Here is a 27152-nt window from a genome sequence, read left to right on the forward strand (position 1 = left end):
AGCAGCAAAGAGAATAAGGTTTGGCTACCTCTTTCATCTCTCATTTGCTTCCATTCACAGGCTTCAATCTGTTCAGCAGTTTGATTAAAGTCCTGATTAAATTCATAAGGCAATTCCAAAATGACTTTTGTGTGGTTTGTGGCCAACTTCTTCGCTGAGACAGCAAAACATAGCAATATACATGGAAAATGATGGAATATGTTTTATTTTTTTACTTCAAACTTAACCAACTAAGGAACAAAGCTAAAAGTGGGGACAAATAAAAACTAATTCCACATACAGGCCTTCTTCATGATTTGTGATATCGTTACAAGCTGTGAAACAGTTCTTTGTTAACTTAAAAGTACAAATTCAAGCAAAAGTATTTGTAATTCTGTGGGTTTGATACAAAGCTAAGCACTTTTAAGTTCTATTAATGTCATGTTTACTTTCATGCTTAACTTTCATGTTCTGCTTAACCTTCCCACTGAAATAAAATGGAATTTAAATGTATTTAACTTTGGATGAATTGTGGCATCTGCTAATTAGCACAGAGAAATTTAATTGAAAGGCAGTGTTCCTCATGAATGCTACTAGTTGCCTGGACAATCACAAAAAATTACCAATAACCTACAAACTTGCACTCAGATTTTGTGTTGCCTGAGACTCCTTAGGGCCTGATAACTTATGATGTTTTGTGATGATGCATATACTTGTACTTGGGCAGGAGGTCTGGTCTAGAGGGTAGAGCCTCCATTTGCCTGAAGATTAACATCCACAAGGTCGCCATTTCGAGGCCACCGGCACCGTGCAACCCTGAAGCAGCTGGCAAGCTGCAGCTGAGCTATTCCATCTGCTCGGAGCGTGGGAGGATGGAGGCCAGAATGTTAAACCAGATCGGAGTGTAACACCTTGAATGTGGTGGTTCTTGAAAGAGAGAACCTTCTTTCAATTTGTAAAAATCCCTGCATGGATTTAATAAGCCTGCCTGTGTAAACCGCCTTGAATAAAGTCTTGAATAAAGACCAAGAAAGGCGGTGTGTGTGTGTGTGTTGTGTGTGTGTGTGTGTGTGTGTGTGTGTGTGTGTGTATATATATATATATATATATATATATATATATATATATATATATATATATATATATATATATGCTGTTGTTCAATGTAAATTGATTATAAATTGAATTATTCATAACCAACGGGCTGCGATCTTTGTGAATCCTGAACTTCTTGAGTTAATAAGTGCTCTGAAATGAAAAGCTTTGCTTGGTTTCTCTTTTAATCAGTTCTTGGCAGAAGTAGTTTTGCATAAACTTAGCTGTTGCAAAAGCCTGTTTGAGAGAGAGGCTATGGCAGCAATACATCTATAAACCACAAGGAAGGAGAACCAAAATTGGTAAATAGGAATCTCTAAACCACAAGGAAAGAGAACCAAAATTGGTAGATAGGAATCTGGCTGGTTCAGAGAGATTGAGTATGTTGCAAAACTCTGCAAGCTTGGCAGACATGAGGTCAGAAGAGGGAGGAGGTGAGGAATGGCTGTGAGTAGAACCCACATTTTCTTTGTGATACTGTGAAAGAAATTCAGTTTAGACAAGTCTAGAAGACCCTCTCCCCAGAGGACAAGTGTGATGAGGCCAGAGGAGAAGCCAATGAGAGACCAGTGAAAAGTGAGAGAGAACCAGTGAGAGACAAGTGACAAGCATCAACTAGAGCAGTGATTTTCAACCTTTTTCATCTCAGGGCACATTGACAAGGCACTAAAATTGTCAAGGCACTCCATCAGGTTTTTGACAATTGACACCATGCTGCCAGTGGGGGCTCACATCCCCCATTGGCCCTAGTAATAATTGACCTTCCCCCCCCCCAAATTCCTGTGGCACACCTGTGGACCACGCGCGGCATACAAATGTGCCAGGGCACAGTGGTTGAAAATGGCTGAACTAGAGGCTTAAAAAACAAGGTACCAACTACCAAAAGAAGCTAGCAGAGATCCTGAACAGTTGGCTATATCCTGTTCTGGGACCAGGACAGAAATTCTGTCACATGTGCAAACACTGATTAGCCTCGGTAAGTATGAGTGAGAGACTGAAAGAGAATGGATGAATGGATAGACAAGCATGGCTTTTAATAAAGATTTCAGCTTGTTGCGTTTTATTTTGATCTGCACTTAATAGAGTCTGTCTGGTCTGTATCCAATAAAGCATGTTCGTAATTGGAGTTTTGCTGCCTCAGAATGATTCCTGTTCGGGATCAAAAAAGCCTGCTCCTTTGGGAAACTGGGACTCCCTGGGGCCTGCAGAACCCTTCCTACTCCCTCTCCTCCAGGGGCTGAGTCAATTGGGTCAGAGTCAGTTTGTCCTCTAAAACCTTTTATTGGGTGTTTATAAAAACACCCAATAATAACACGATAAGAGCACTCAGGAGTAATATGACCGTGGCCTTTACTACCCCTCTTGAGATGGCACTTCCCCCAGGAAGGTGGAGATGATGCATGGCTAATGAGTTAAATAGTGCAAACAACTAAGGCTGCAACCATATGCATGCTTAGCTGGTAACTCCGTAGGAACGGATTCCCAAGAAACGTGCAGATGATCAGGCTGTAATGCATGAAATAAGCTAAACAGAAAAGGAGCTGTTTTTCCAAGCATTCTGGGTGGTGGTGACACATGCCTGGCAGTTTCCCTTTATCAGCAGCTGCATGTTTTGCTTGTGTACAAAGAACTGGATCGTACCACAGTTAACATATTTACAGAATGCTCGAGGTATTTTCAGTGTGGATGAACAGCAGTTCCCTTGGACTGAAGTACGCAGATATAAGACAAGCCGGAAAGGATGAAAAATTATAACCAGTTGCTAATTAGGAGAAAAACCATTTCCAAACAGCAGCTAATAAGATGGAGACTTAGATAAGATGGATTCCAGTACAAAGCAACCATCCAGAACTGGCCCAAGGCCTCCCAGCACACGAGACCATGCAATAAATACCACCCTAGCTGCTGTTTCTGCCACTTCTTCGGCTCCTCTCACTCTCTCAATTCAAAAAGAAAAGGAACAGAGCAGAAGGAGAGGAGTATGGTGGGCTAGAGTGTTGCAAATCCAGTGAGAGGCACTAGTGTACCTTTGGAGGGTCAGTGGGGGCAAGTGACCCCAGGCAACATGCTGTACCACCATCTACTGCCCCACTCACAGCCACTTGGAGCAATCACGTACTGCTCTGAGTGGCCCTGTTGCCTGCTTTTTTCACTTTGAAAATAAAGTGAAAAAAAGAAAAAAACAAAAGCAGGTGGCCACTTCTTTCACTTTAAAACAAAAACAAAAAAAAGTAGCCAGGTCGCTTAAAGTGGCACATAACTGCTCCAGGTGTCTGCGAGGGGGGAGAAACGGGTGTTCTGAGTGGCTGCCCATTTTCAAAGTGAAAATAACGTGAAAAAAGCAGGTGGCCATTCAGAGCGGTGTGCACATGCTCTGAATGTGCTGGAAGTAATTAGGGTGACATCATCACGTCACCGCAATTACTTCCAGAGTCAGGGACAGTAGATGTGTTCCTGGTCCTTGTACAGCAAAAGAGCTAAGAACACAATTGGTGAGCAGGGGTAGGAACCTCTGTCAATTGGCCTCTTAAGGACCACCGTCTTCCACATAATCCTTCTTACCCCTTATGATTGTCAGATGGCCCTGATTAGGGTACTACTGCCATCTGAAGACAAGGGAATGGCAACATGGTACAGGGCCTTTTCTGTTGTGGTATCACATCTGTGTAATCAACTCCCAGAAGACCTGAGGACAGTCCCCTCTCTGTGTTTCCAGTAGCGTTTAAAAGCACATTCACTTGATCTTCCAAGGAGGGATGATACTCCTAGGGACCCCTTTTTAATCAGTGTATATAGGTTGTGCTACTTTATGGTTTTAGTGTTTGCTGTTAGTGTTTTTTTCTTCACCTTGTATTGTTAATCATTTTTATTTTAATGCATTTTTAATATGTTTTAGCTATTTTTTGTTTTATTACATTATATTGTACACCATTTTGAGATGGAAGGAAAGTGGTCTATAAATCTTTTACATAAATAAATTTCCAGGCCCCAAATATAAATTAGCAAGCATCTAGTTCCCACACTTTACTGCCATGTCTGGTGGATATAAATACAAATCAGGCAGCCAGAATGGAAAGAGGTTAAAGGAAGGTAACTAGACAAAGATAAAAGACACTAAAATAACAACAGCTAAAGTTCAGTGAAGTGCGCATAGCTCTATGGATTTTGTGCATTGCCAGTGACTGTGGCAGAAGCGGAAAGAACCCTTGGCAAATAGTGCTCATCAAATACTACATGCATTCTGTTATGGGGCAAGAAGTATTAAGCCACCTAATTTTGTCTATTGAGTATGAACTTGCAAGCCAAAGGGATGTTGGGGATTGGATTTATTATTTTGCAATGAAAAACACCAGGAAAATAAAGCTTTAAAGTGAATTTAGAATGTTTGCAGTCAAGTTGTTCCAATAGAATTTTTTAAAAAAACAAAGCATTTACAGGATAAAATCTTTATTAGGACCATTCAAGGAAGTACAAATAGTCAGCAAATTTTGCAGGACTCTTCTGGATATTATGTTGAACAAATAAATAAATAGCTAAAAAGGAGATGGATGTTTTAGGTGTCTGGGCCATGATGAAAGTTAAGAAATGTAGAAAATGCAATTTCAGAATTGCAATAGAAACATTTTTTTCATGACTCATGAGATTGTATATATGGCATGGGATCATAGTATTGTGTGGGAGGGGTCTTGTGTTATAGTGTGTATACTGGGCTTCCCCAAATTATGCTTGGACCCTGAGAATTCTTGCATAATTTTAAATAGGTTTCAGGAGTGATCCTGAGGTTGATCCTTGCATCCAATAAGATGTGAAGGGGTATTTTCATAATATGGCAGTGACTCCCACTTGGCAATGAAAAGGCTTTCTACTACATGACATTAATCAGGGCACAGGTCAAGATTCTACAGCAGCTGGTAGTGCATTACAAGAGTACATAACTCTGTATATTCTTGCCTGTTAGTTCAGCTAAACAGATAGCAAGGCTTGGACAAATCTCTTTGGTACAAACTTCCCTTCTGCAGGATGTAAGGCTACAGTGCCTTATAATTTTGTTGGGTAATGAACAGAGGAAAAAGGTGTAGAGTACTAGAGAGAAAGAAACAGGAAGTCCAGGGGGTGTGTGCATACATGTGTATAAAATGGATACAAATTGAAAGAGCTTGCTGTTCACCAAATATAACTTGGAAGACTTTTCTCCTTATTGCACTTCCACAAAAGTGGTACCACAACAGAAAAGGCTCTGCACATAAGGAATGTAATTCTGGATCATGTCTGCTGTACATGCTCAGAACTTCCAGGCATTCAGCCAAAACTCTGAACAGAGCCGACATATATCCAACTGTGTGCTGACTCCATCAGGTTCCCTATATTGCATAGACTCTGTTCACAAGGCCTTTCCATGCATAGTTAGATTGTTTGGAGGGAGGGGGGACTGGGAATGTGTACATTTAACCTCAGTACATTTCTTATGAGATCTGAGTTTTCTGAGTACAGGTGTATTCTGTCTTCATGACTGATACTCATCTATTTTCAGGGTTCCCAATCATGTGGAGAGAGCCCCTTGCGCATTCAGATGATGCACAATCCCACACACTCTCCATGTGTACATATAATGTCCAATCAAACAGTTCCCCCCAAGACACCTGGTCACATACAGTTGTATACATAGGAACTCATTCAAGCCTTCTAATGATTGCACAAAGGCCAGGTGTGCATGATCCTCCATCCCTCTTTGCAAGTTCCCATATTGTCCCAAGCAGTGGTTCTCACACATTTAGCACCGGGACCCACTTTTTAGAATGACCCACCAGAAGTGATGTCCTGACCGGAAGTGACATCATCAAGCAGAAAATTTTTTTACAATTCTAGGCTACAATCCTACTCACACTTACCCACGAGTAAGTCCCATTGACTATCATTGTTAAAAGAATATACATAGAAGCTTGTTGAAAGTACACGTCTGTAACATTTCCCCAAATGCAGTCACATACCATGGTAGCATCAAGTCTAATATATTAAAAATAAAATACTATATTGAAATGAATGGGGACCCACCTGAAACTGGCTCGTGACTCACCTAGTGGGCCCCGACCCACAGTTTGAGAAACACTGGTCCAAAAGGTTACACCTTCAACTGAATGTGGGAAGTTGGGAAAGGGCACAGCAGTCTCAAAAGGTGTGAAAAAAGAAAATGGATGCACTTGTATGAATTGCCATGTATGAAATCTGCACACTTATTTGGCCATAATTACACATGCTTGACATGCCCCTCATACTCAATGCTGTGCATTTGGAGCCATTTCCCTCCATGTGCTTAAAGAAACCAGAAGGGGGAAGTGAGAGGGACTGGGGAAGGGCCTGATCATGAGTGCCTTTCTCTGCGGTGCTTTCTGCATGCCTTTCCTCTTCCTTTCAAGGATCAGTCACACGCTTGCCCTGCTTTTCCCTCTCATGCAACACCAGAACCAGGGGACATCTGCTCAAACTGAGTGCCGGGAGAGTTTGGACAAGCGAAAGAAAATATTTCTTTACCTAGTGTGTAATTAGTCTGTGGAACTCCCTGCCACTGGATGTGGTGATGGTATTATAGCCTGGATGCCTTTAAAAGGGGATTGGACAGATTTCTAGGGGGAAACGCCATTACAGGTTACAAGCCGTGATGGGCCTGTGCAACCTCCTGGTTTTAGAAGTGGGCTACCTCAGAATGCCAGGTGCGAGGGAGGGCACCAGGATGCGGGTCTCTTGCTGTCTTGTGTGTCCCCTGAGACATCTGGTGGGCCACTGTGAGCTGCAGGAGGCTGGACTAGATGGCCCTTTGGCCTGATTCAGTTGGGCTCTTCTGACTTAGGTTCTTATGCCCCCCACACCATGATGGTTCCCCAGCGAGTGCGAGCAGCTCCTCCTCCAGGGCAGGGCAGGGAGGAAAGAGTTAAAGAAGTTCGCGGCCCCCTCGGCCGGGAGAGAGGCTGCCTGGGAGTTTGCATAGTGGCTGGAGAGTCTCTTTCTTGCTGCCTCTGAGCCGGGGAGGGGGGAGAGGAGGGGATGGCCGGACGGTGGAGAGCCTGAATCCCACCCAGCCAGACGGAGAGGGGCAGATCCAGTCCGCCTCCCCTGCAAGAGCCCGCCAGAGGAACACCTCCAGAGAGCCGCTTTCCCTGCGCCCGGCTGGGCACCGGAGCGGCAGCGCGCGCTCTCCCAGGCACTTCCACGGTAGGGCTGGAGCCTTGCTCGGGGGCAGCCTGAGCGCCGCCCGAGGTGGGTGGGTGGGTGGACGGAGCAGCGGGTCTCCCGGGGCGAGTTTGGTTTGGGGGAAGAGGAGGACGGGCAGGCGCCCCCTTCTCCCCCAGCGATCTGGGCTTTGTCTGGAACCAACTGGCCAAGGCAGACCTTACAAAGGGGGGCGCGAACCACGTACCCCCCCCAAAAAGAAAGTGGTGGGGGAAGCGATGGAGGTGGCAGAACCGCTGCAGGGGGGAGGCTGCTCCTGCTGCCATTTGCACCCCAGAAATCAAGGACACCCCAACTCTTTTCTCACCTTGTGTGTATTCTTGCTAGGGATGTTGATGCTATTTTAATGCCAATCAAGGTTCCATTCATACAATATTTTCTCACCTGGGGGGAGGGAAACAGGGGCTGGTGGCACAGGACATCGGCTGGGGTTGTACGTACAATCCGGGCCACTCTTGGAAGAAGGTCCTGCTTTAATGAGCAGCTTCCACTACATATTGTATAAGTTGGGGGGGGGGGCAGCTTGCCAACTAGACCATGAACTCTCATGGGGGATCCAGTGCAGGGTATGTTCTTAGGGAGAAACTCCTATTCTCTTGGAATCAGTGGCTCTTTCTTCCATGTATGTTAAAAGGGGGTTAGAGAAGGTGCTAGCTCTTGGCTGAGATTCCAACACACTGCCTTGATCATATTGCGTTCCACTGTGAGATCTACTTCTAAGTAAACATGTTGGAATCAGGATACCACTAACATGCAACTATACAGGATACAACTAGACAGGTTTCTCTTTCCCCTCCATAAAACCTTGACCTGGATTTTAAACGAGACTTTCTTTCCTTTGCAGAACTTAAATGCAGACCAACTTAAACGCAAGGAAACTGTCTTTGTATATTGTAACCTTACCAATTTCCATAACCTTACCATAATCTATGGTATGGTTACCTATGCTAACCTTAATATATCTCTGTGTTTCACAGTACCCTTATGCGCTTAAGAATTATGGCAAGTGAGTTTTCATTAATACCTAACTTTATAGACTCCAGAAGAGTCCTCTCTTTCTTAGGCATTTAACCATTTACTTTAAGTCATTTCTACCCAACGTTGCATATACGCAACAGGAATAAAATGTGTACACCTGTGGGCTGGGCAGAAATGGGTTAAGTTTAAAAAAAGTTTAACTCAGAGCACTGACATATCAAACTACCTGAATTTGAATTGATGGGCAGTTTGGTCCCAAGAGCAAACATTAACTTTGAACTGCCTTCTCAAACTCATGTTCCTGAGGTAAATTCAGGATGGGGTCCATAGTTGGGCACAAATTGACAAATTTGCATCCAGTTGAAACTAGTGGGTGAACTTGTGCTGTTGATTTCAATAGGACCACAGCCCAGGCCTTTGCCTGTTTGCAGTCATGCTGCTTGATCCCCATACATGTTGATTCAGGGAAGTACATCTCATTGAGTCCAGTTCCAATGGGACTTACTCCTAAGTAACTGTGCTTGGGATTGTAGGGATCAAAACTGTGGTTGGGGCAAACTAATAAATATCCCTATTCTCTGGTGTGGTTTTGCCACATTTTGTGGCCCCCTTCTTGTTAATAATAAAATAAAATAAAAAAACTAATCCCCCCACCAGCACAAAAAAAAAAAAAAATCTGGCTACACTGCACATGTAGGTACATCTGCTTTGCCTCTAACTTTATGTTTAGTATCAGTATGTTTAGGATCAAATGGTAGCCTCACTACAGTCAACAGTAGCTAATTCATTTAAAATGCAATCACTTTTAGAGTTGATGTTAGATCCTGCTCCGGTTTAGTTTAAATTATTGAACAAGTTCATAGCCTGTGACCATGTGTGTGTGTCTCTCACTCACTCACTCACTCAGTCACTCCATATATGTATATGGAATTGATTTATAAAATATATGAGCCACTTTTTGTCTCAAGTGCATCTCTGAAGCAGTTCAAGAAAGTGAGCAGAAACAGAATTCAAGGGGAAAAATATCCAGTGTTCATATGCCAATGAAGGGCACAGCAGAGACCTGTCATTTTATCCACCTGAAAATCAAATATTGTGACGGAAGAGAGCTCAGGCAGAGGAAGCAGTCCTCTGTAGGGTCCCAGGCTGTTGTGTGATTATTAGGGGTTGGGGGAGAAAGTGCAAATATAGCAAATGCAGGAAGGAAAGAAACAGCAGCACGAGCAAAGTAGTTTTGGGGGGAAAGAATAGTAACAGAGGGAAGAAGTCTTGTGGTTCTTGGGCTTTTAGGTTAATTTTGCCTCTGTTCCCAATCCATTCGCCAGTCTCCTCTATTATAGCAAACAATTATTACAGTGTATCAACATTTTGTCCTTTGCGAGCCAAAAGTACTCCAAGCCCATCATTAAGGCCAGATTTTCGAAACATCTTGGAACCTTTAGTTTCCATTTGTCTTATCAGAAAATTAGGTTTTATGCAATAAGAATTACCAGAAATTCAGCTCATTTGTAATGCATTCTCCACTGTTTGTGTGCCACCACACCTGAGACCTCTATAATGAGTGGACCTCCATTTCTGTTGAAATCATTCTTTTATGTTTATTATTATAGGATATTTTGTGAGAACTTGGGAATTTTATTATTGGCATTGCCTGCCAATTCCATGTATTGTCCACGCAGAAATCCCAGGAAAGTGGAGTGAATCAAGCCTTTGCTCAGTATTAAAGTACATGCTTTGCATATGCAAGACCCTAGGCTCAGTTCTTGGAATCCATTCTTGTTGTTTCTCAGTAGGAAGAGTGGGAAAGCTCTGTGACTTTTTGTCAGTAACACCCCAACAACATATTACACAAGAGATTCATGGTTGGATTTCCCACTGTTTATATTTTTGCTTTAATGTAGATGTGGACTGCTCCGAATTTGATTAGCGTAGGTATGCTAGGGGTGGTGGTGGATTAGCCCTTTCCCCCCTCTCTCCCATTCTCTTTATATAAATCGCCCTTACAACTACTGTGATCTACATAGGTATTGGCTATGGTCATTGTATTTAGGACTGGAGTGCCAGGTTCACTGGGTTCAGCTGGGCTGAACTCCATTGAAAGCCAAGGGCCAAAATAGGCAAGAATTTTATCACTTCATTGCCATGGTCTGTTTTCTTTCTCCATCTTGTAGCACATTTAGGGACCCTGATCAGGACTGAAATCCACAGACGAGAGGTTAACCCTTCCCTTCTGTCACAGTTCTGATTTGCATTGAGCACCCATGTCTGGTATTTGTTCTGTAAAAAAGCTTCCGTTGGCTTCAACTAAAGTGTTTTGTTTTCAGCATAAATAGAGTGAGTAGGAGGACCCAGCTGGATTGGGACCACAGTAAGGAGTACACGTAAAGTTCCCTTACTCCCCACAAGGTCCCAGTTGGGGTTGGGGAGGCACCCATGCTGTTTGTAGAGGAAAAAGCAAGGGAACTAGGGCTGGCAGTGTGACCAAAGTCATATCTAGTTGCATTAAGCAGTACTTCGATTGCATACCACTTAAATTCCATATTACAAGCAAATGTCTCTTTTGTCTATAACCCTTTCTTTTTTAAACCTTCCCCACATCCCCCCCGAAAAGGTCTATCTTGGGGTTATGAGATTCAGCAGAACCACCACAGTGGGAAGGTGCTGCTGAAATCTTGCCCTTCTGTTGTTGTTGGCATCACGCTCTGAGTGGTGGTTCTGGAACAGAGTGTCCTCTCCAGTGCGCGAAGCCTGGGTAAAGTAGATATGGAGGATAGACTGTTTCCCATGCAGCAAATCCCCCCCCTCCACATCACTGAAATGGTCCAGTGGAAAGGCAGAGGCCAATACAGCTGGTTCCAGCGGCATTGCAGGAGTTGCCAGAACGTGACTGTGTTCAGCCATGAACTGCCTCAGGGACTCCAGCTCCGGATTTTGCCTCGAGGTTGACTCCTGAAGCCTTTTCCATAACTGGATGTAGCCACAAGGCAGTGGAGGTTTGGGATCAGAGTTTTCCTTCTCTCAGATGAGCTGCCTTCCCAGGCTAACGAGTCCCCTTCTGCATATTTTTCCATTGAAAATTATCAGCACCCCAGCAGCTTTTTGTCCTGTGGGGAAAAAGATCTGATACATGTAGTCATTTGGCAGTTAAATGAGTTGCTGATTAGGCTGTCAGTAAGAGCTGAAAGCTGAAATAAAAATAGTTCTGTCTGAAAAATGTAATGAAATGTTTATTTGGATCTGTGAAACAACTGAGTACTGTGGCTGGGAAACTGTGTGTGTGAGGGCGCAATCTTAACCAACTTACCAGCACCGAGGTAAGGGCATTGCAGCTCTGAGGTAAGGGAACAAACATCTCCTTACCTTCATGACTGCCACCCAACTGCAGCATGCATCACATGCCCCATTGGCATCAGTGCTGGGAAACTGATTAGGATTTGAGCCTGAGTCTCTTTGTGTATAATGTGCAATATAGCAAATAGGTGACCAGGCATTGCAGGAGTTCATTGGGTTTAAACGCACCTGACTTCTGGATTATGGCCAAGTCACAATCCAGTCTAAGTTAACCACAACTCTAGCCCTACTCATACATTACCTCCTGCGTGTGGAAGTGGCAGCAGTATTTGGTTGGGAGCAATGGGAGTGGCCTGGCAAGCACTTCCTCCGACACCAGTGTACTCCATAGCTCCACCCTGCTCTCCTTGAAAAGAGTGGGGATAACACTACCCACTGGAGGTGGGTAACATGCTGGAGGTGGTTATGAATAGGGCTTCTCACTTGTTGAAATCAGCTCCGTCTTACGCACGTTTACTTAGAAGCGTCCCACTGAATTTAATGGCATTGAATCCCATGTAAATGCACATAGTCTAGCTAGATCATGCCTGGAGATTCTGCTCTCCATTGACTTTACCTTAGTTCAGACAGGAGAGTCCTGTGACTTTCCCACAGCAAGTTGAGGCACGATCATGCATGATGATGCACAGGAAGGGAATCACTGGTTGACGTAAATCTACTCACAACTTCGCATCTGACTGTTGTCTTTTTGACTTGTAGTAGCAGTTTGAAGGTGACTAATGGTTAGCTCTGCAAAAATCAGACTCAGAAATTTCTCTAGAAACAGAAGTTGCCTTTGTTTTATAGAAAGTAAGTCTTTCTGATCTTCCAATGACTAAAAGGTTTTTACCAGTCAGCATGCATCCTATGTAATTAATTGCAAAAGGGCAGCATCCAGTTTTCACTTCTCCGGAATAAGAACTCTTTCACCAGGGAAACTGTGGATGCTACCCATAATTTCTTTCCTTTTAAGAGCTAACTATGCTTATCTGGAAATGAGTTTTTGTTGAAATTAATAATATATAGGAATAAATGAGCTGGGCTTAGGTTTAGAGAAGTAGTCTTTGAAATAAAACAGTGACGCTGATGTAAACAAATGTACATAAAAACAAGCTATGTTCCATAAATATCTAAATATGCTAGCCCAGTGCTTTCCAAACTGTGAGCCATGGCACCCTGGGGAGCCACGGAAACCAGCCAGGGGAGACACAGAATCTTCATAGAAAACCCACCGCCCTATACAGAGTAGAGGATTGTAGACCTAATGGGGAGCTGTGGTCAGTGTCCCAGTTAGTCAGTCAAAAAAGTTTGAGAACCACTGTACTAGCCTTAAGATCAAAGCCTTATGCAGTTGTCAAACCACTGACATTCCCATTCTGATCACATTGTATTGGAAATTAATGGTGATAAGGATCTATCTGCAGTTCATTGAGTTAATATGAATAAGAAATAATACCACAGTTCTAAATTTATTATGTGGGAATATGCCCATGAAAGAGACTTACAAATAAATGTACTTAGAACATGCTTTGCAAGCAGAAAGGGTCTCTTTTGGCTATTGCTTTAAAGTTAGATTTGTTGGCTGCAGTTTTTTTATGTCTGTCTGCTGTTTTACAGGATTGTATAATGTTGTTCTTTATTGTTATTGCAAATTTATTAAACTGGTTCTTTATTAGGGACAGAAATATTGGAAATAACTACATAAAATGCTGAATAACTCAATTTAAAAATGAAATATGATTTGATGAATGTGCTGATGCTGAAAAATAAACATTCTCATCTCTTTTTCGTAGGTGAAGTAAGACAGATAATATTGAAATATTGATAAATTTTAATTTCTGACCCTGAAAAACTGAAGATGGAGACCTTTCATCTCAGGATGATCTTGGGACTTCTCTTAACAGGACTTGTCGTCAGTGATGTTCCTAACAGATATTTTTCAAATCTGAATGATTCTGGACACTATTTCACAACGTACCCTGGAGCGGACCCGAGAATACTCTTCACTACCAGTCAACCCAGTTTAGAAACACAGAGCAGGGGAATCAATTGCTCTTATCCTACTGCAATAAATGACAGTTTCAAATACATCAATACAGCAGTATCCTGTATCGTTTTCATCATTGGGTTGGTTGGGAATGCAACTTTACTGAGGATTATCTACCAGAACAAATGTATGCGGAATGGACCCAATGCTCTGATTGCTAGCCTGGCACTGGGAGACCTCATCTACATCATCATAGATATTCCTATCCATGTATATAAGGTAAAAAACCAGAATGTTTATACTTCATGCACTTATTTTGCAGATTGAAAAATGACTGGGGGTTTAACCCTGTGATCTGCACCTGTATCAATAAGCGGCTCAGGTGCATCCATTGAAGGGCTAATGTACACACAATGTACTCAGTGCCACATCATATATTAAGCATTCAACTGAATATGTGAATTGCCTTTATTGAAAAACACTGCGGTGACATGAAAGCTCTATCCTTGCTATCAGATACGTTGTATGTGTTGGCTGTTTCATACTGACACATGCAGATAATCAGTTGGTATTCCAGGCACTGTGTGATTACACAAGCTTTATAACATGAAAGAATGTGGGTTACTGCGCATGTGCTTAGTTCTGAATCCGAGATAAAGCAGTGGCCTGAGTACTTTTGCATGCTGCTATGAAACATTGAAAAGTGGGTTAAGTGGTGAATCATTACTTCATGTGTGCTGAAAGTAATTCAGTGATCACAGCATATCCAGTAAACCACATCACTCCATGCTAAGAAGTTTATGTGAATCACTTAAACTTACATTCAACCAATTAACTTGTGTGCAATCTGTTGAGCATAGTAGCTTGAGGAACACTTAGATATAAGCAAGTGCTGTTTTGGGTACAGTGAGCTTGAGCAGGCATTAGAGGTTCAGCTCCAGATATTCTTGGATGGTACTTTGTTTTATGAAAATTTATTTTATGAAGCTTTGTGAACCACCTTGGGCATGTGCATGTTGAACGCGGGATGTATATATTTAAAATAAATTTTAAAATACTGATTTTCTGCACCATTTCAATGAGGCTTCTGGCTTGGCTTTGAGATAGAAGTGGCCCTGGTGAATTACCTGTGTGAGGGAAGTCAAACAGTCATGTTTCTTGTTTGAGCCTCCTGGAACATTCAGCAGTGTTAGATATAATTGTCCATAGTGTTCTTTAGGATTACATAACTGGAGTAGGTGTTCAGAGATTCCATATTACCAGGTGTAGTCTAAAACGTGTAACATGCTTGCATGGTGGGGGGGGGGAATCTGCTGCATATATGGGGACCAAGTTCATTGGCTCATGGCACAATTAAATGGAAAGGTATAAAATGAGGGTGGAAGCAAGGTTAAAGGTGCACCAATAGATGACTGGTATTGTGGGGATAAGAATGCAATCATTGGGGGAATTAAAAAATGCAATGCATTGTACACAACAATCACTCTCTAAGTTTCAGTGGTTTCTAGTAGAAGGAAAGAGGTAATCCTTCCAAGGAGAAGGGGGTGCATAATGCAGAAGAGAAAGAAGGGGGAACAAGACATAGGGAAAATAGGAGGATTACCTGGGGGAGAGGACCTGAAGAACTGATGGTATGCAGTAGCATGAAGGGACGGGGTGAGGAGAAAGACAGGGGTGGGGGAGTGAGAACAAGGGCTTCAGGAAAAGAGCCCCCTCTTCAATCACCCATGAAATCACTTCACTCTTGTGCATGAGCAGGGCCCTAATGCTGTTTTTGCACTCCCTCAATCCAGTGGTCAAGCAGTTGCTGTGATGGTTACTATAGTCCTCCTACTAAAGGAGACCTGGAACTAATCTCTGGGTCCTCTCCTTAACTGGTGAAAAATAGACCAAGTAGTCCTAGACTGCCATACAATTAACACACTCACACCAAAGGAGGAGTGACAAAAACATTAAACATGTCATAAATTTGACCATGCACAAAACAGAGAAGACAGAGGGTGTTTGTGGGCCAGTGGTCAGAACTACCAGAAGTTACAGATAGAGAGCTGAGGCAAGCTGGTAGCATAGCAAAGATTGTGTGGCTAGGGTGCCAAGACATTTCCTGGGTCAAGATGGTGAGAAAAGCAGAAAAGAGCTTGAAAGCAAACCTAGGAGGACTAGCCACAGCTGGTTCCAGGGAGGGAAGGAAGGCAAGGGAGCCAAGGCTGCTTTCCTAGGGAAGGCATCATGGAGAGATAGCTCAGCGACTGCTTAAGAGATGGCTTTTGGTTTTATTCCGGTGAAGGGTTGGAATGAGAGGCAAGAGCTGAATAATATCTGCCCTGGATCCTTTCTGGCTGCCTCAGTGGTTTTGAGGCAGTTAAGTGCTTGACAAAGAACCAGTGGATCACTGAGCAATCTACAAATGGTAGCAACAGCAGCAAGAATGGTGGAAAAATAAATAATGAACTAGACAAGAAGGGTCCACGACATTGCTTTTTCAGAGCAAGGTTCTTGTAACACCGTCATAGAGAAACAAGAGAATATTGTGGGGTGAGCTTATAAATGATGCTTCAGTTGTTTCTTGATGGTCTGTCCCCAGTTCAAGATGGGTGCCTTTGTTATTCCGCACCTTACTGAAGGTATAACAGTGGGCTCCTTGATTGGTCAGGATGCCTGTCCTTTACTTATACAATTGTTGATTGCATTTACAAAGAAGGTGGTGAAAAAAGCCAAGGTTGACAGCGCCTCTTTTGTGTCCACTGTTTACTCTGAAGTCTTAGGGTGAAGCTCTTAGGATGTGGCTTATTCACAGGTTCAGCTTATCAAGCAAGGTGTGCTTGGTCATGGAATTTTCCAAAAAGAAAGGGAAGGCTTCTTCTAACCAGCTGGAGTGGGGGGGGGGATAGTTGCTGTGAAAAACCAACATTTGACCTGTTTCCTGAAGGCCTATGGTATCTGATGCTTCCTTTCCATCTGCCCAAGAAAAAATGCTAGGAGACTAATCTGCGTTATGCTTATCTGGCAAGCATTCAGAACCACATTCATGTGTAAATAAAAATGTGTCAGGCAACATGCACTCCTGCCTGGTCAGATTCCAGGTGGAGCTGAGAAACTGTGGCTTGGAAGCATGGCACTGGTGCTGTGGAGTTCCACAGATTGTATTTTTCCTTCCTGCTGTTTCATATATCTACATGAAACTGCTAGGAAAAGTCACCTGAAGCTTTGGGGTTGGGTGACCCTATAGTTTATCTTTTTTCACTAGATTCAGGTGCAGTATGGTTGTTCTGAACAGGTGCTTGGAATCAGTAATGGGCTGGTTAAGGGCTAAGCCTCTGGAGCTCAGTTCAGGCAAGATGGGGACAGTGGGCGCAATCCTAACCCCTTATGTCAGTGCTTTCCATCACTGGAAAGTGCTTTTCCATCCAGTGCAGCTCTGATGTAAGGGAACAAACATTCCCTGACTTTGAGGAGGCCTCCGTGAGTGACACCCAACTGCAGGATGCAGCACATGTCCCATTGACACCGCTATGCCAGTGCTGGAAAGCACTGACATAAGAGGTTAGGATTGCACCCAGAGTTGGTTAAAAGCTTACCAAACCAGATAAGTGGTAGGATTTAACCTGTTCTGAATAGGGTTGCTTTGCCACTTAAGTACCAGGTTTGCAACTTGGATTGCTTTTAGATACAGATGACAACTCAGAGAGAACCCATCATCTCTCTCTAATTCTATCCCATCTACTCCATCCTTACGCCTGGCAAGTAGGGTGTGACACGTTTGCAACATTGCTCAAAAAAGTGTGCTGTGTTCACATTAGCCATAATCTTAGCTCTGCTTTATTTATTTCCTTCTTTACCTTATGTTATTTATACTACAGGGGGCCCTCATATCTGCGGATCCTGTATCTGCGGTTTCACCTAACCATGGTTGTGAGTGGGTCCCCATGTGCCCGCTGCACCCTCTGGAGGTGAGGGGAACTGTGCCCCCCTCACCTCCAGAGGGTCTTCTGCGCCTGGCAGAGGCCACGTGTGTCCATCCGTTAACTCTGTCTGGCTCAGAATGACTGTTTCAATACAAAAAGTCACTTCTGGTTTTTCGGCCAAACTGGAAGTGATGTTTTTATGCCTTTAAAAGGTATTATGAGAGCCAGGGAAACGTGGGGGTGTCTCCTGTGTCCACGGATTCAGCTATCCCAAGGGGGGGTGTTCTGCATCAGAACCCCCAAGGATACGGGGGCACGTCTGTACTTGCAGTGTAGTGTAGTTATTTATTTTGTATTAAAAACACATTCAGTTTTAATTTTGGATGTTGTGCTTTGTCCAACTAACAGATAGAGACTTGAGCAAAATAACAAGAGCAAAATGTCTTACTAATTACTAAAGCAATATTTCGGGTTCTTTTTCAGAAACTTGGCCAGGAAAACTGTAATTATGCATGATGAAAACGTTCCCTAGAAATCACACAAGCTTTGTTTAAGGCTAACACATCCAGAATGTCAGGATTTATGTGTTGGAACTTTGATTTATGATGTACTAATGGCCAAAACTCAAATAACTTTAGTAGTATTGAGAGTGTTGGAGACAGCCTTAGTCATTTTGGATTATTGGACAAATATTAAAATTGTGCTCCACTTTCTTTGTTCCTTCTTCTCCTAATTGAATCTTGAAGTTCATGTATCCTTATGGCCCCTCCCTTGATGCAGCAAAATGAGGCCTCATTGGCTTGTGGAGTTGTAGTAAATTACTTTGTAAACAGCTTCACTAATTCACTGTATACAATTTCCAATCCAACTAATTGTAGCAGAGATTACACGTCCTTTTCACAATGTACAGATGAATGACAGCCAATGATTATAAGATTTAAAGGGATCAGTTTAACATCCTTAATTTGTTTTTAAAATGTGTTACAGAGTGTCCCCTTTACGCTGAATGCTATTCTATTAATTCCTTTTCTCCAGTAAGAATGACAGCATAAGTTTTAGCTTAGAGCTAGTTCACACCATACATTTACATGCCTCAAATTTTGTACACTTGATAACTGGCTGCTGAATATGTGAACAGACTCCATTGAAAAGTGTTGTGTTATAATTCCCATTCACAGATGCAAATTATCACTGATGTTTTCATTCATCATGTAATGAACACACATGCATGAGCCAGACTTTAGGGCCATATTAGATATGAAAGGGCATTTTATGCTTGTGTCAGCCCCGTTTATATATAAAACAGGGGTAAGGGTCTACTTAACACCAAGGGAAGCAGAGAGAGAGGGCACTCATACATGCTCCATCCCTGCCTCACTTACTGCACTCGGTTTCTTAAAGTCATTTTCTCCCTGTCCGGTTCAGTTCTAGCATCAAAGCTGAGCTGGAGAAAGACTACTTAAAGCAGCAGAGTGTAATGAGGGAAACTGAGGAAGGGGACATGTTTAACTTCCTTCCCTTATGTACACCTTTTGTGTAGGTGTGTGAAGGGCTGTAGCTCAGTGGGACAGCACAAGCTTCACATTCAGAGTGTTCCATGTTCAATTCTTGGAATTTCCAGACAGGACTGAGAGACCCCAGACTGACATGCTGGAGAGCTACGGCCAGTTAGCTACCGCAAGACTTTATGGAGCTAGATGGACCAGTGGCCTGACTCACATTATACAGGAGCTTCTAGGTTCCTAAAACCTTCCACTGCAACTCCATTTTACATGTGAATGAGGCAGTACATGCACTGCCTTGTAGTTATACCTAGTTTGGTGTCTCTTCTTCCTTTGTGATTCTGGATAATGAACTGGACTTCTTGGGGAAAAAAAGATGGAAACAAAATCCTTGGTATAGTTCTGTGAACACATCAGCTAGCCCTGGCATCAAGTGAACATGCAAAACAGTTGCTTAGAAGTAGGCTATCACACTCTGTTCCTGGTGTGAGCATGTTTTAAAAACTAAATATATCAGCAAAAATATGAAAGTTTATATTTTATGCTGGGTAAAAGATGTTTTTCTAAAATCTAGATCCAACCCTTTTTATATTACTATCCCAGAAACATATTTCCTCATGACTCTTTTCACTTAATCCAGTGGATCTGGTTATAGGTTATATTTGCTTGGCACTCTTTCAAGATGGGTTGAGCCCAAACAGACTGAAGTTTTGGCAGTAGTACAAGTTTGGGCTTTGTTTTGAGTAACATTTAGATATAAATGGTTTGGGCCAGACTTCCTCCCACATGGATTTTACAACAGCCCAGGGGAGTTACTTGTCTCCCACTGACACCACTTTTAGATCATTCCCTTCTGTCACTTTCTCTGATTGTGTGTGAGAGAGACATAGAGAATATACACATTTGCAGGACTTTATTTTCTTAAGAATTTGATTTGGAAAACAAAAAGTGAAAGCCAAGATCCTGAGAAATCTAGTTCTGTGTCATATTTCACTTGTAAATGACAACACAGTATAGAGTTAGTTTTATGACCAGAGGATTCAAGAAAGATTGTGATACAGTTTGTTTCTTCAGCCTTATACTGGCATGTTCCATTTATTCAACCAAAATTGTATCTGGGTTAGTTGTCTGTGAATTTGTAGCTCATTCATTGTCTTCATATCTAGGTGTTTTTATTAAAACGCACAAATGTTGTTTTGTTTCATTCTTCAAGTCTGTTGAAAAAAGATATATACAGTATACAGAAAAGATCTGAGCTGATGCCATAATAAACTGCAGTACCTACATTCATCCATTTTGTGATACCTTGTTAATTAAAACCACATCAGAGCAAGACACAAAAGGCAACTTATGGAGAGAGAAGCTGTTAATTGCTGTGTGTACCAGCAAGCTGCACAATTGATCATTTCTCTGAAACAGAACAACTGAGTTTGAAATATACTGGACCTAGAAGTAGGGAAGTAAGGAGAGGGCCAGTACTTAAGTAAAAAGGCAAGTAATCCTGCTGCATGAACAATAAAACACCACATGAGAGAGATACAGTATTTGCCATTAAGCATACTATATCAGAGCCAGCCAAATGAAGTATAATGTGCCAGCCTCCTCAAGTGGCAGACTGGCCCAGGTGGCAGAGGTGTCGTACCCCTGCTACAACAGCAATCTCATTGACCCAGTGTGCTCCTCCTCCTCCCACTCAATCAGGGCAGAAGGAAGTGGGGAAAAATAGAGAGGTGAACTAGAGCTGAGACACTCTAGCCCGCTGCTCTACTTTCCTCCCCACTTCTTTCAGTCCTTACCCTCTGACTTTTGCAAAGACGGAGTGGGAGGAGGAAGAAGATCAGCAGCAGCAGTACAGTGCCAGTCTAGGGGAAGACCATGGGAAAGAGTACTTCTGATGGGGGGAATGATATGGACGAGTGCCATGCTATACTACCTGAAGAGCTGGGGGAGAATTTGGACCAGATCTGTACTATGTAATATTATAATGTGCAAATGTCAAAGAAGCCTAATATAATTCCTTGTCTAGTGTATTTAATGGCTGCAGTTTATTATTTCCCAGTATGGGTTTATAAGTTGGTCCCCTTTAGAATGTCTGCTATCTGATCCTTGTTGCCTAATTTCCCTTAAGCTTGGGGAGAAAGGGAAGGGGAAAGAATTGATGGGACATAAATTCATAGCAGAATCCTATGTAAGTTTACTTGGAAATAAGTCCCACTGTATTTAGAGACAAAGAATTGGCATATAGGATTGCAGCCTAGGTTTGCTGTGTGATCCTGTCTTGTATGTCTTTGTCAGGGAGGCCAACCCCTCTCCCCCCCCCCCTCAAACACAGAAAGAACTATACAACTAATTAGTGATAAAGTTTATCCCGATGTCACACTCTGCTTATGAACAAGGCATTTATTGTCTATTGAAACTCATTTGATGCTTTTCTCAGTATAGGGTGACACAAAGCAGCCTATGTTTAAAAAAAAGAACATCCCAATCCTAACTCCCTGTGCAGTGTTACAGCAGCACCAGTGTGGCACCCGCTATATCCCATGGGCATGTTCTGATCCCCAGAGGCCTCCGTGGAGTAAGGGAACATTCGTTCCCTTGTCACAAAGTAAGACCATGCTGGGCTGCAAGTCTACTCAAACCTGTCCCAGTTCTATAGCTGGTCTGGTACAGAGTCTGTGTGGATCGGTTTGGGATATCAAGACTGGGAAGAAAGTTAGGATTCAGCAGACATTGCTGCCTTTGAACCCGCCCCCTTCCAGGTACCAATCCATCTTCCTTCTCACTCCCATTGCCATCTTGTTCTGCCCATCCTGCTTCCCTCTCATTCCCAATGGAGTCTTAGATTTGCCAGTAGACATCTGGAGGCCGCTGGCATGTGAGCTGTTCATAATTTGTGATGGCAGCCATGTTACGCGCTCTGGCACATCACCTTTTATGATAGCTGGAAAGCACCTTACACCTCTGGAATGCTAACAATGTATGGTACTAACAGGTTTGGGCCAAAAAATAGAAACACATTAAAATACGAATATAAAATAGGCCCAAATCCTAACCAGCTTTCCAGCTCTGGCATAGCTGTGCCTGTGGGACATGTGCTGCATCTTGCATTTGGGTGGCATTCACGGAGGCCTCTTCAAAGTAAGGGAATGTTTGTTCCCTTCCCTCAGAGCTGCATTGCCCTTATGTCAGTGCTGGAAAGTGGGTTGGGTTTGTGCCCATAAGCAAACAAACTGCAGTAGAAAGCCAAACCCTCAAAAACTTTTTTTTAAAGAAAGCAGTTCTAATCATCACACCACCAGTCAAACATACCAAGCCAAAAAAGATCTACTAATCCAGAATGTCTTGCATAATAGCCAGGATTCTTAGTGACTCTGTGGAATGTAGCCCACTGCTTCCATAGAAGAGCAATGTACCCCCTCCCCACCCCCGGTGAAAATACATCTGGCTATTCAACTGGGGGGAAATTGGAGAACCTCAAGAATGTTAATTGGTGGAGGGCCTTGGCATCTGTTTTAAAATGCACAGAAAGAACAGACTGTAGGTTGACAGAGGAGGCAAGCATAGATAACGTAAGTCTGCAATTATGCACACTCAGTAAGGGAATAAGGGCTGTTTAGGATTGCACTGCAAGGCTGGAATCAATCTTATGCTTGCTTACTTGGGAGTAAGGCCTATTGAAATCTCAATGATTGTGACCTTAAACTTCTATAGATGTCTATAAACCACAGTTTCTATCATCCAAAATTTCTATAGACTTCTATAATCCAAAGCCTCATTGTAAATTAATTTTCCTCATCTGAGTCTCTGACAGCCCCATCCTATCCTTTTCCCCTCCATGGCATGCAGCTGCACCAAAATGGGCTGCACTGTATGCTGTAGTGCAGGGGGTAGATCAGAAGGCTTGGGAAGGGAAAGAGAAAATGTTTTCTCTTACCCTCCTGTAATCAGCAACGGTGATTATCCCTTCTGATCACCAGTGGTTCTCCTCAGACCTGTACCAGCTCTTTAGCTGGCACAAGTCTGAGGAGACTAAGGGGGCATGTCAACTGCTACAGAGAGGACAGCATCTGGTGCAAGTCACCCATGTTGGGTGCCACCCCTCCTGCCTCTCTCATGCCTTCCACCCTCCCCTGTCCCACCCCATTCCCCCTCCTACTGTCCCATTCCACCCTTTTCACTGACTTACCTTCATCGGTGGGCATTTGTGTCCCTGCCACTGTGCGTGGGGCCACTTTGGCCTCTCTAGCAGCCTTCCAGAAGCGTGAGGTTTCAGGCTCTGTCAGAGCACTGTTCTCTACCACTGTAAAGTAGTTACTATTGCCTGAACAATACTTCAGGCAGCGGTAGTGCTGCATAGGATTGCAGCCACAATGTACGGTAGTTCTTAAAAACGCATTTTCATATCTTGTAGGCTGTCGAAAGCACCTCATATGCTATGTAGAAACATCTTTTATACAGAACACCAATGATGCTAAACAGATTAGAAATAAAAAGTAGAATGAAAGCCATTTGGTAACATTTAGAATCATCCAAATGGAATGTTGCCAGAACTTCTGCCTTGTTTGTTGCAGTGCCAGGGATGGGGAAGAAAAATCAAGGTCAGGATGAGGTGTTCAGGAAGTTGTGGTTGTCTGGTCAGTCTTCCTGCATTCCAGAAGAAGCTTAAAATCTGTGAAGACTTTTCTGATTTCTGCATATGAGTATGTGTTCAGAATTCTGCTTTGCCAGACATTTCAATGCAGATTGTCTTGAGTGATAAAGCCTTCAGAAATGTCATACTGCTGTAGAGTACTCTAATTCTTTCCCTTGTGAAGATTTAGAATCACAAAATACCAGCTTTCAAGTCATTTGGAAGCAGAGAGAATATTAGCTGCTCAGTGACTCCTGGGAAGCAAAAAAACACCTCTCATCCTCTACCCCTTCAGGCAGTTTCTATACCCTGGCTCCTAGCTTGGCATCCTGATTAGGTGGGAGCCTTGGATGCACACAATCCAGTAGCAAACAGTTGCATCGCAAGGCTGGGGCGATGGGGGCACCGGGCACAAGCTCAGTACGGGGTAACACAACGCTGCCCGAGCCTCCCTTCTGTGATCTTTGGGGCTGATTCAGGCTCAAGCCACTGTAACTCTATCCTTGAATGGCTGGACAAACTTGACATTGATCTAGTTTAATTGTTATATAAGTCCATGTATTATATTCCATGCGCTAAATAAAAATAAATAAATGTTTTCGCCACTTGCCGGCAAGAGCACATGGCGGCTGGGCCCAAAATGGCCTGTAGATCCCGGAAAGGAGGGAGGCTTAAACCCCCTTAGTTTGCATTTAAACTAATGCGAGAGCCCGGAAGGTTGGAGTGACGTAATTACATCATAATGTCATCCCCAAACTTCCTGAAAGCTACTGAAGGTAAGTGCTACTACCACTGCCTGGGGTGCATTCTGAGGCAGAAACCCCTTAGCAAACTTGGGAAGAGTCAGGGTGCAAGCCTAACTGCACCCTATGCCTGCCCAAGTCCCTTGGGCCAGCCTGGGAGGGTCGCAAACATGCCATAAAGCACATTTGCGGCTCCTCGAGGAGAAGCCGGGCCAGTGCTCCAAGAAGCGCTGGCCTGCAGAGGCTGACATAAGCCTCTGCACTGGCTTCCCCCCAGCTCCTTGCATTGCCTCAGATGAGCCAATGCATGGATGAAAGGTAGGCATGGGGGAGACGAGGAGGAGGAGGGAGGGAGGTGTTCCTGAGTGGGGAAAGGGCAGGTGGGATGGCCCCAGGGGCAGGCTGGCAGGGAGAGGGAGGCGGGGCTGGGATCTGACAGTTATGCCGGATCCCAACCCCCATTTCTGGGGAGAATGGAGCAGCTTCAAGCCACTCCACTCTCCTCGAACTTGTGCCACCTCTAGAAGTGGCGCAAGTCCAATTGGTGCTAGCAGCCCTTACCTAGAGGTAAGGGGAAATGTTTCCCCTTGCCTCTGGCTAAGCCACTTCTGCTTAGTGCAAGCCTACTTAGCGCAAGCCTCCTGGCTTGCCTGTTCCAGCGCAGGATAGGATTGCACTCTCAGTTGTATATTCATGTTTTCTGCCTTGTCATTCAATATTTCTAATTCTTATTTTATCCATATCTTAGGTTCATGCTCAATGGCCCTTTTCAGCAACTCCTTTTGGACTCTTTCTTTGCAAAGGTGTTCCTTTTATTCAGAAGGCATCTGTGGGAATCACAGTCCTTAATCTCTGTGCTCTCAGTGTGGATAGGTAAATAATTTATCATCTCATTCTGTCTGCATTCCATGTTTCTTTAAGAACAAGAAAAAATCAAAAAGAGTACAAAAACAAGGGCACATACTTGTGTTGTCAAAAAGCCACAGGTGAAACAACTATTTAAAATTATTGACTGTTTTTGGGCGCAATCCTAACTTGGACTTGGGTCAACCCAGGAGGGTTGCAAACGTGCTGTAAAGCATGTTTGCGCCTCCGTGGGAGGAAGCCGTATCAGTGCATCCAGATGCACCAACACTGGGAGGCTGGCAGAAGCCTCCGTGCTTCCTCACAGCTGCTTGTGTCGGCGTGTCCGCGCTGTCACAAGTGGGAACGGTAGGAGTTGTTACCAAAAAGGGCTGTTTTGTTTAGGGGAAATAATATATTAGCCTTTTGGAAACTTTTAGGATCGCAGGCTGGATAGCAAAACAGCGTAAAGCAAAGAAATCCCTTGTTTAGCTTAAAGAGGAGACTGGGAGAAAGGTAACTTTCAATCAAAGGATTATATTTTTATTGCAAAAACACAAAGGTAAACATAATACACATGGAAAATGGTAAGTATATGTCTACTTGAATCCTAATACTTGGATACAGTGTACATAGCTTTATGATGGCTGCATGTGCTATGTATTTTGTGTATCTGATAAGGAATCCGAAAAGGATAGGTTGTAGGGAAGGTTTTTAGGGGTCCCTGGTCTGCCTAACCCCATTTGCTAACTAAAGATGGGGGAAGAAGGGGGGAAATAGGTAGGATGGAAGGGAAAGAGTTTTAGACGCAAGATATATTTACCTGTCCCGGGGAGCAGTTGGATGGGAAAGAGCCCTAGGAAGGACCACTCCCTTGGGAGGACAGCCAGAGAGAGCACATGTGCTCTGAGCCTCTCTCTTAAAGGGTTGTGGCTGACCTAGAATGACCCAGAAGTATCCCAGACCTCTGCACATGCTCACTATACACACAATGGTACACGTGGAGTATATAAAAAAAGGGTGGAAGGGTCCAGAAATCAGCTATCAGCAAAGCCTGACTCTGGGGGAGGGGGGGTAGCTTGCTTCCTGTTGCTACTGGATTTTGGAGATGTAGCTTAATGGCTGTGATTCAGTTAACAATAGGTGGAGGCTAGACTTTGCTGCCAAGGTCCTCTTCTCTTAAGGTGTTTGCATTTTCAGTGATTGACTTAAACAATAAAGACATTTCCGCTGTCTCTAGAGAAAATGAGTCTTTCCAGACTGAATGTGGCCAACAACATGAGAAATGAGTGAGCTTATGATTTGACTGCTTTTGTGGCCTGTAAGAGAAGTTTTAGGCATGCATTTTAGTCCAAAATACATAACCAGATATAAAAACACAACTTGGAAGGGAAAAGGGGATTTTCACGTAACAGCGTGGGGCGGCGTGGAGGAGGCAGGAGGGAGGCATTTCTGGGCAGGGGGAGGGTGGGCGATGGGTGACCCCGGGCAGGCGTGCAGGCACACAGGGAGCCATGGGCGGGGCTGGAACCCGGCAGTTATGCCAGATCCCAACCCCCATCCCCACGCCACTCCGCTCTCCTCGGACTTGCGCCACCTCCAGAGGTGGCACGGGTCCAAGGAGACTCATTGGGGCAAGCAGCCCTTACCCAGGGGTAAGAGGAAGAGCTTCCCCTTGCTCCTGGCTGAGCCACTGCAGTCAACAAACCTGCCTTGGATGCAGCACAAGCCTCCTGGCTTGCCTGCTCCAGCACAGGTTTGTAGTGCGCCCTAAAACTGTTTAATTTTTATTTAATTTTATGATTGAAGTTCTTGACCATCTGAATAGACAGTTTTCTTGATATCTGCGAATAAAAGAACTATGGTGAAATTATGGGCTGCTCTTGATCGATATAAAGTTATTAAGGTGGCATGATATTTAGAGGTTATAAATAT

At 43.6% G+C, this 27152-nt stretch overlaps 1 protein-coding gene across 1 annotated transcript in view; it reads left to right on the plus strand.

Annotated features, from left to right (window-relative positions):
• Positions 1 to 7048: 7048 nt before the first annotated feature.
• Positions 7049 to 27152, plus strand: part of EDNRA (endothelin receptor type A) — a 39724-nt gene continuing 19620 nt past the window's right edge. The window contains exons 1-3 of the mRNA XM_066631774.1: positions 7049 to 7281; positions 13401 to 13873; positions 25123 to 25247. Of these exons, the coding sequence (XP_066487871.1) occupies positions 13466 to 13873; positions 25123 to 25247 (533 nt within the window). The 5' untranslated portion in view covers positions 7049 to 7281; positions 13401 to 13465. The remainder of the gene's footprint in view (positions 7282 to 13400; positions 13874 to 25122; positions 25248 to 27152) is intronic.

Source organism: Tiliqua scincoides, chromosome 6 (assembly GCF_035046505.1).
Source record: "Tiliqua scincoides isolate rTilSci1 chromosome 6, rTilSci1.hap2, whole genome shotgun sequence".
Classification (NCBI taxonomy): Eukaryota; Metazoa; Chordata; class Lepidosauria; order Squamata; family Scincidae; genus Tiliqua; species Tiliqua scincoides.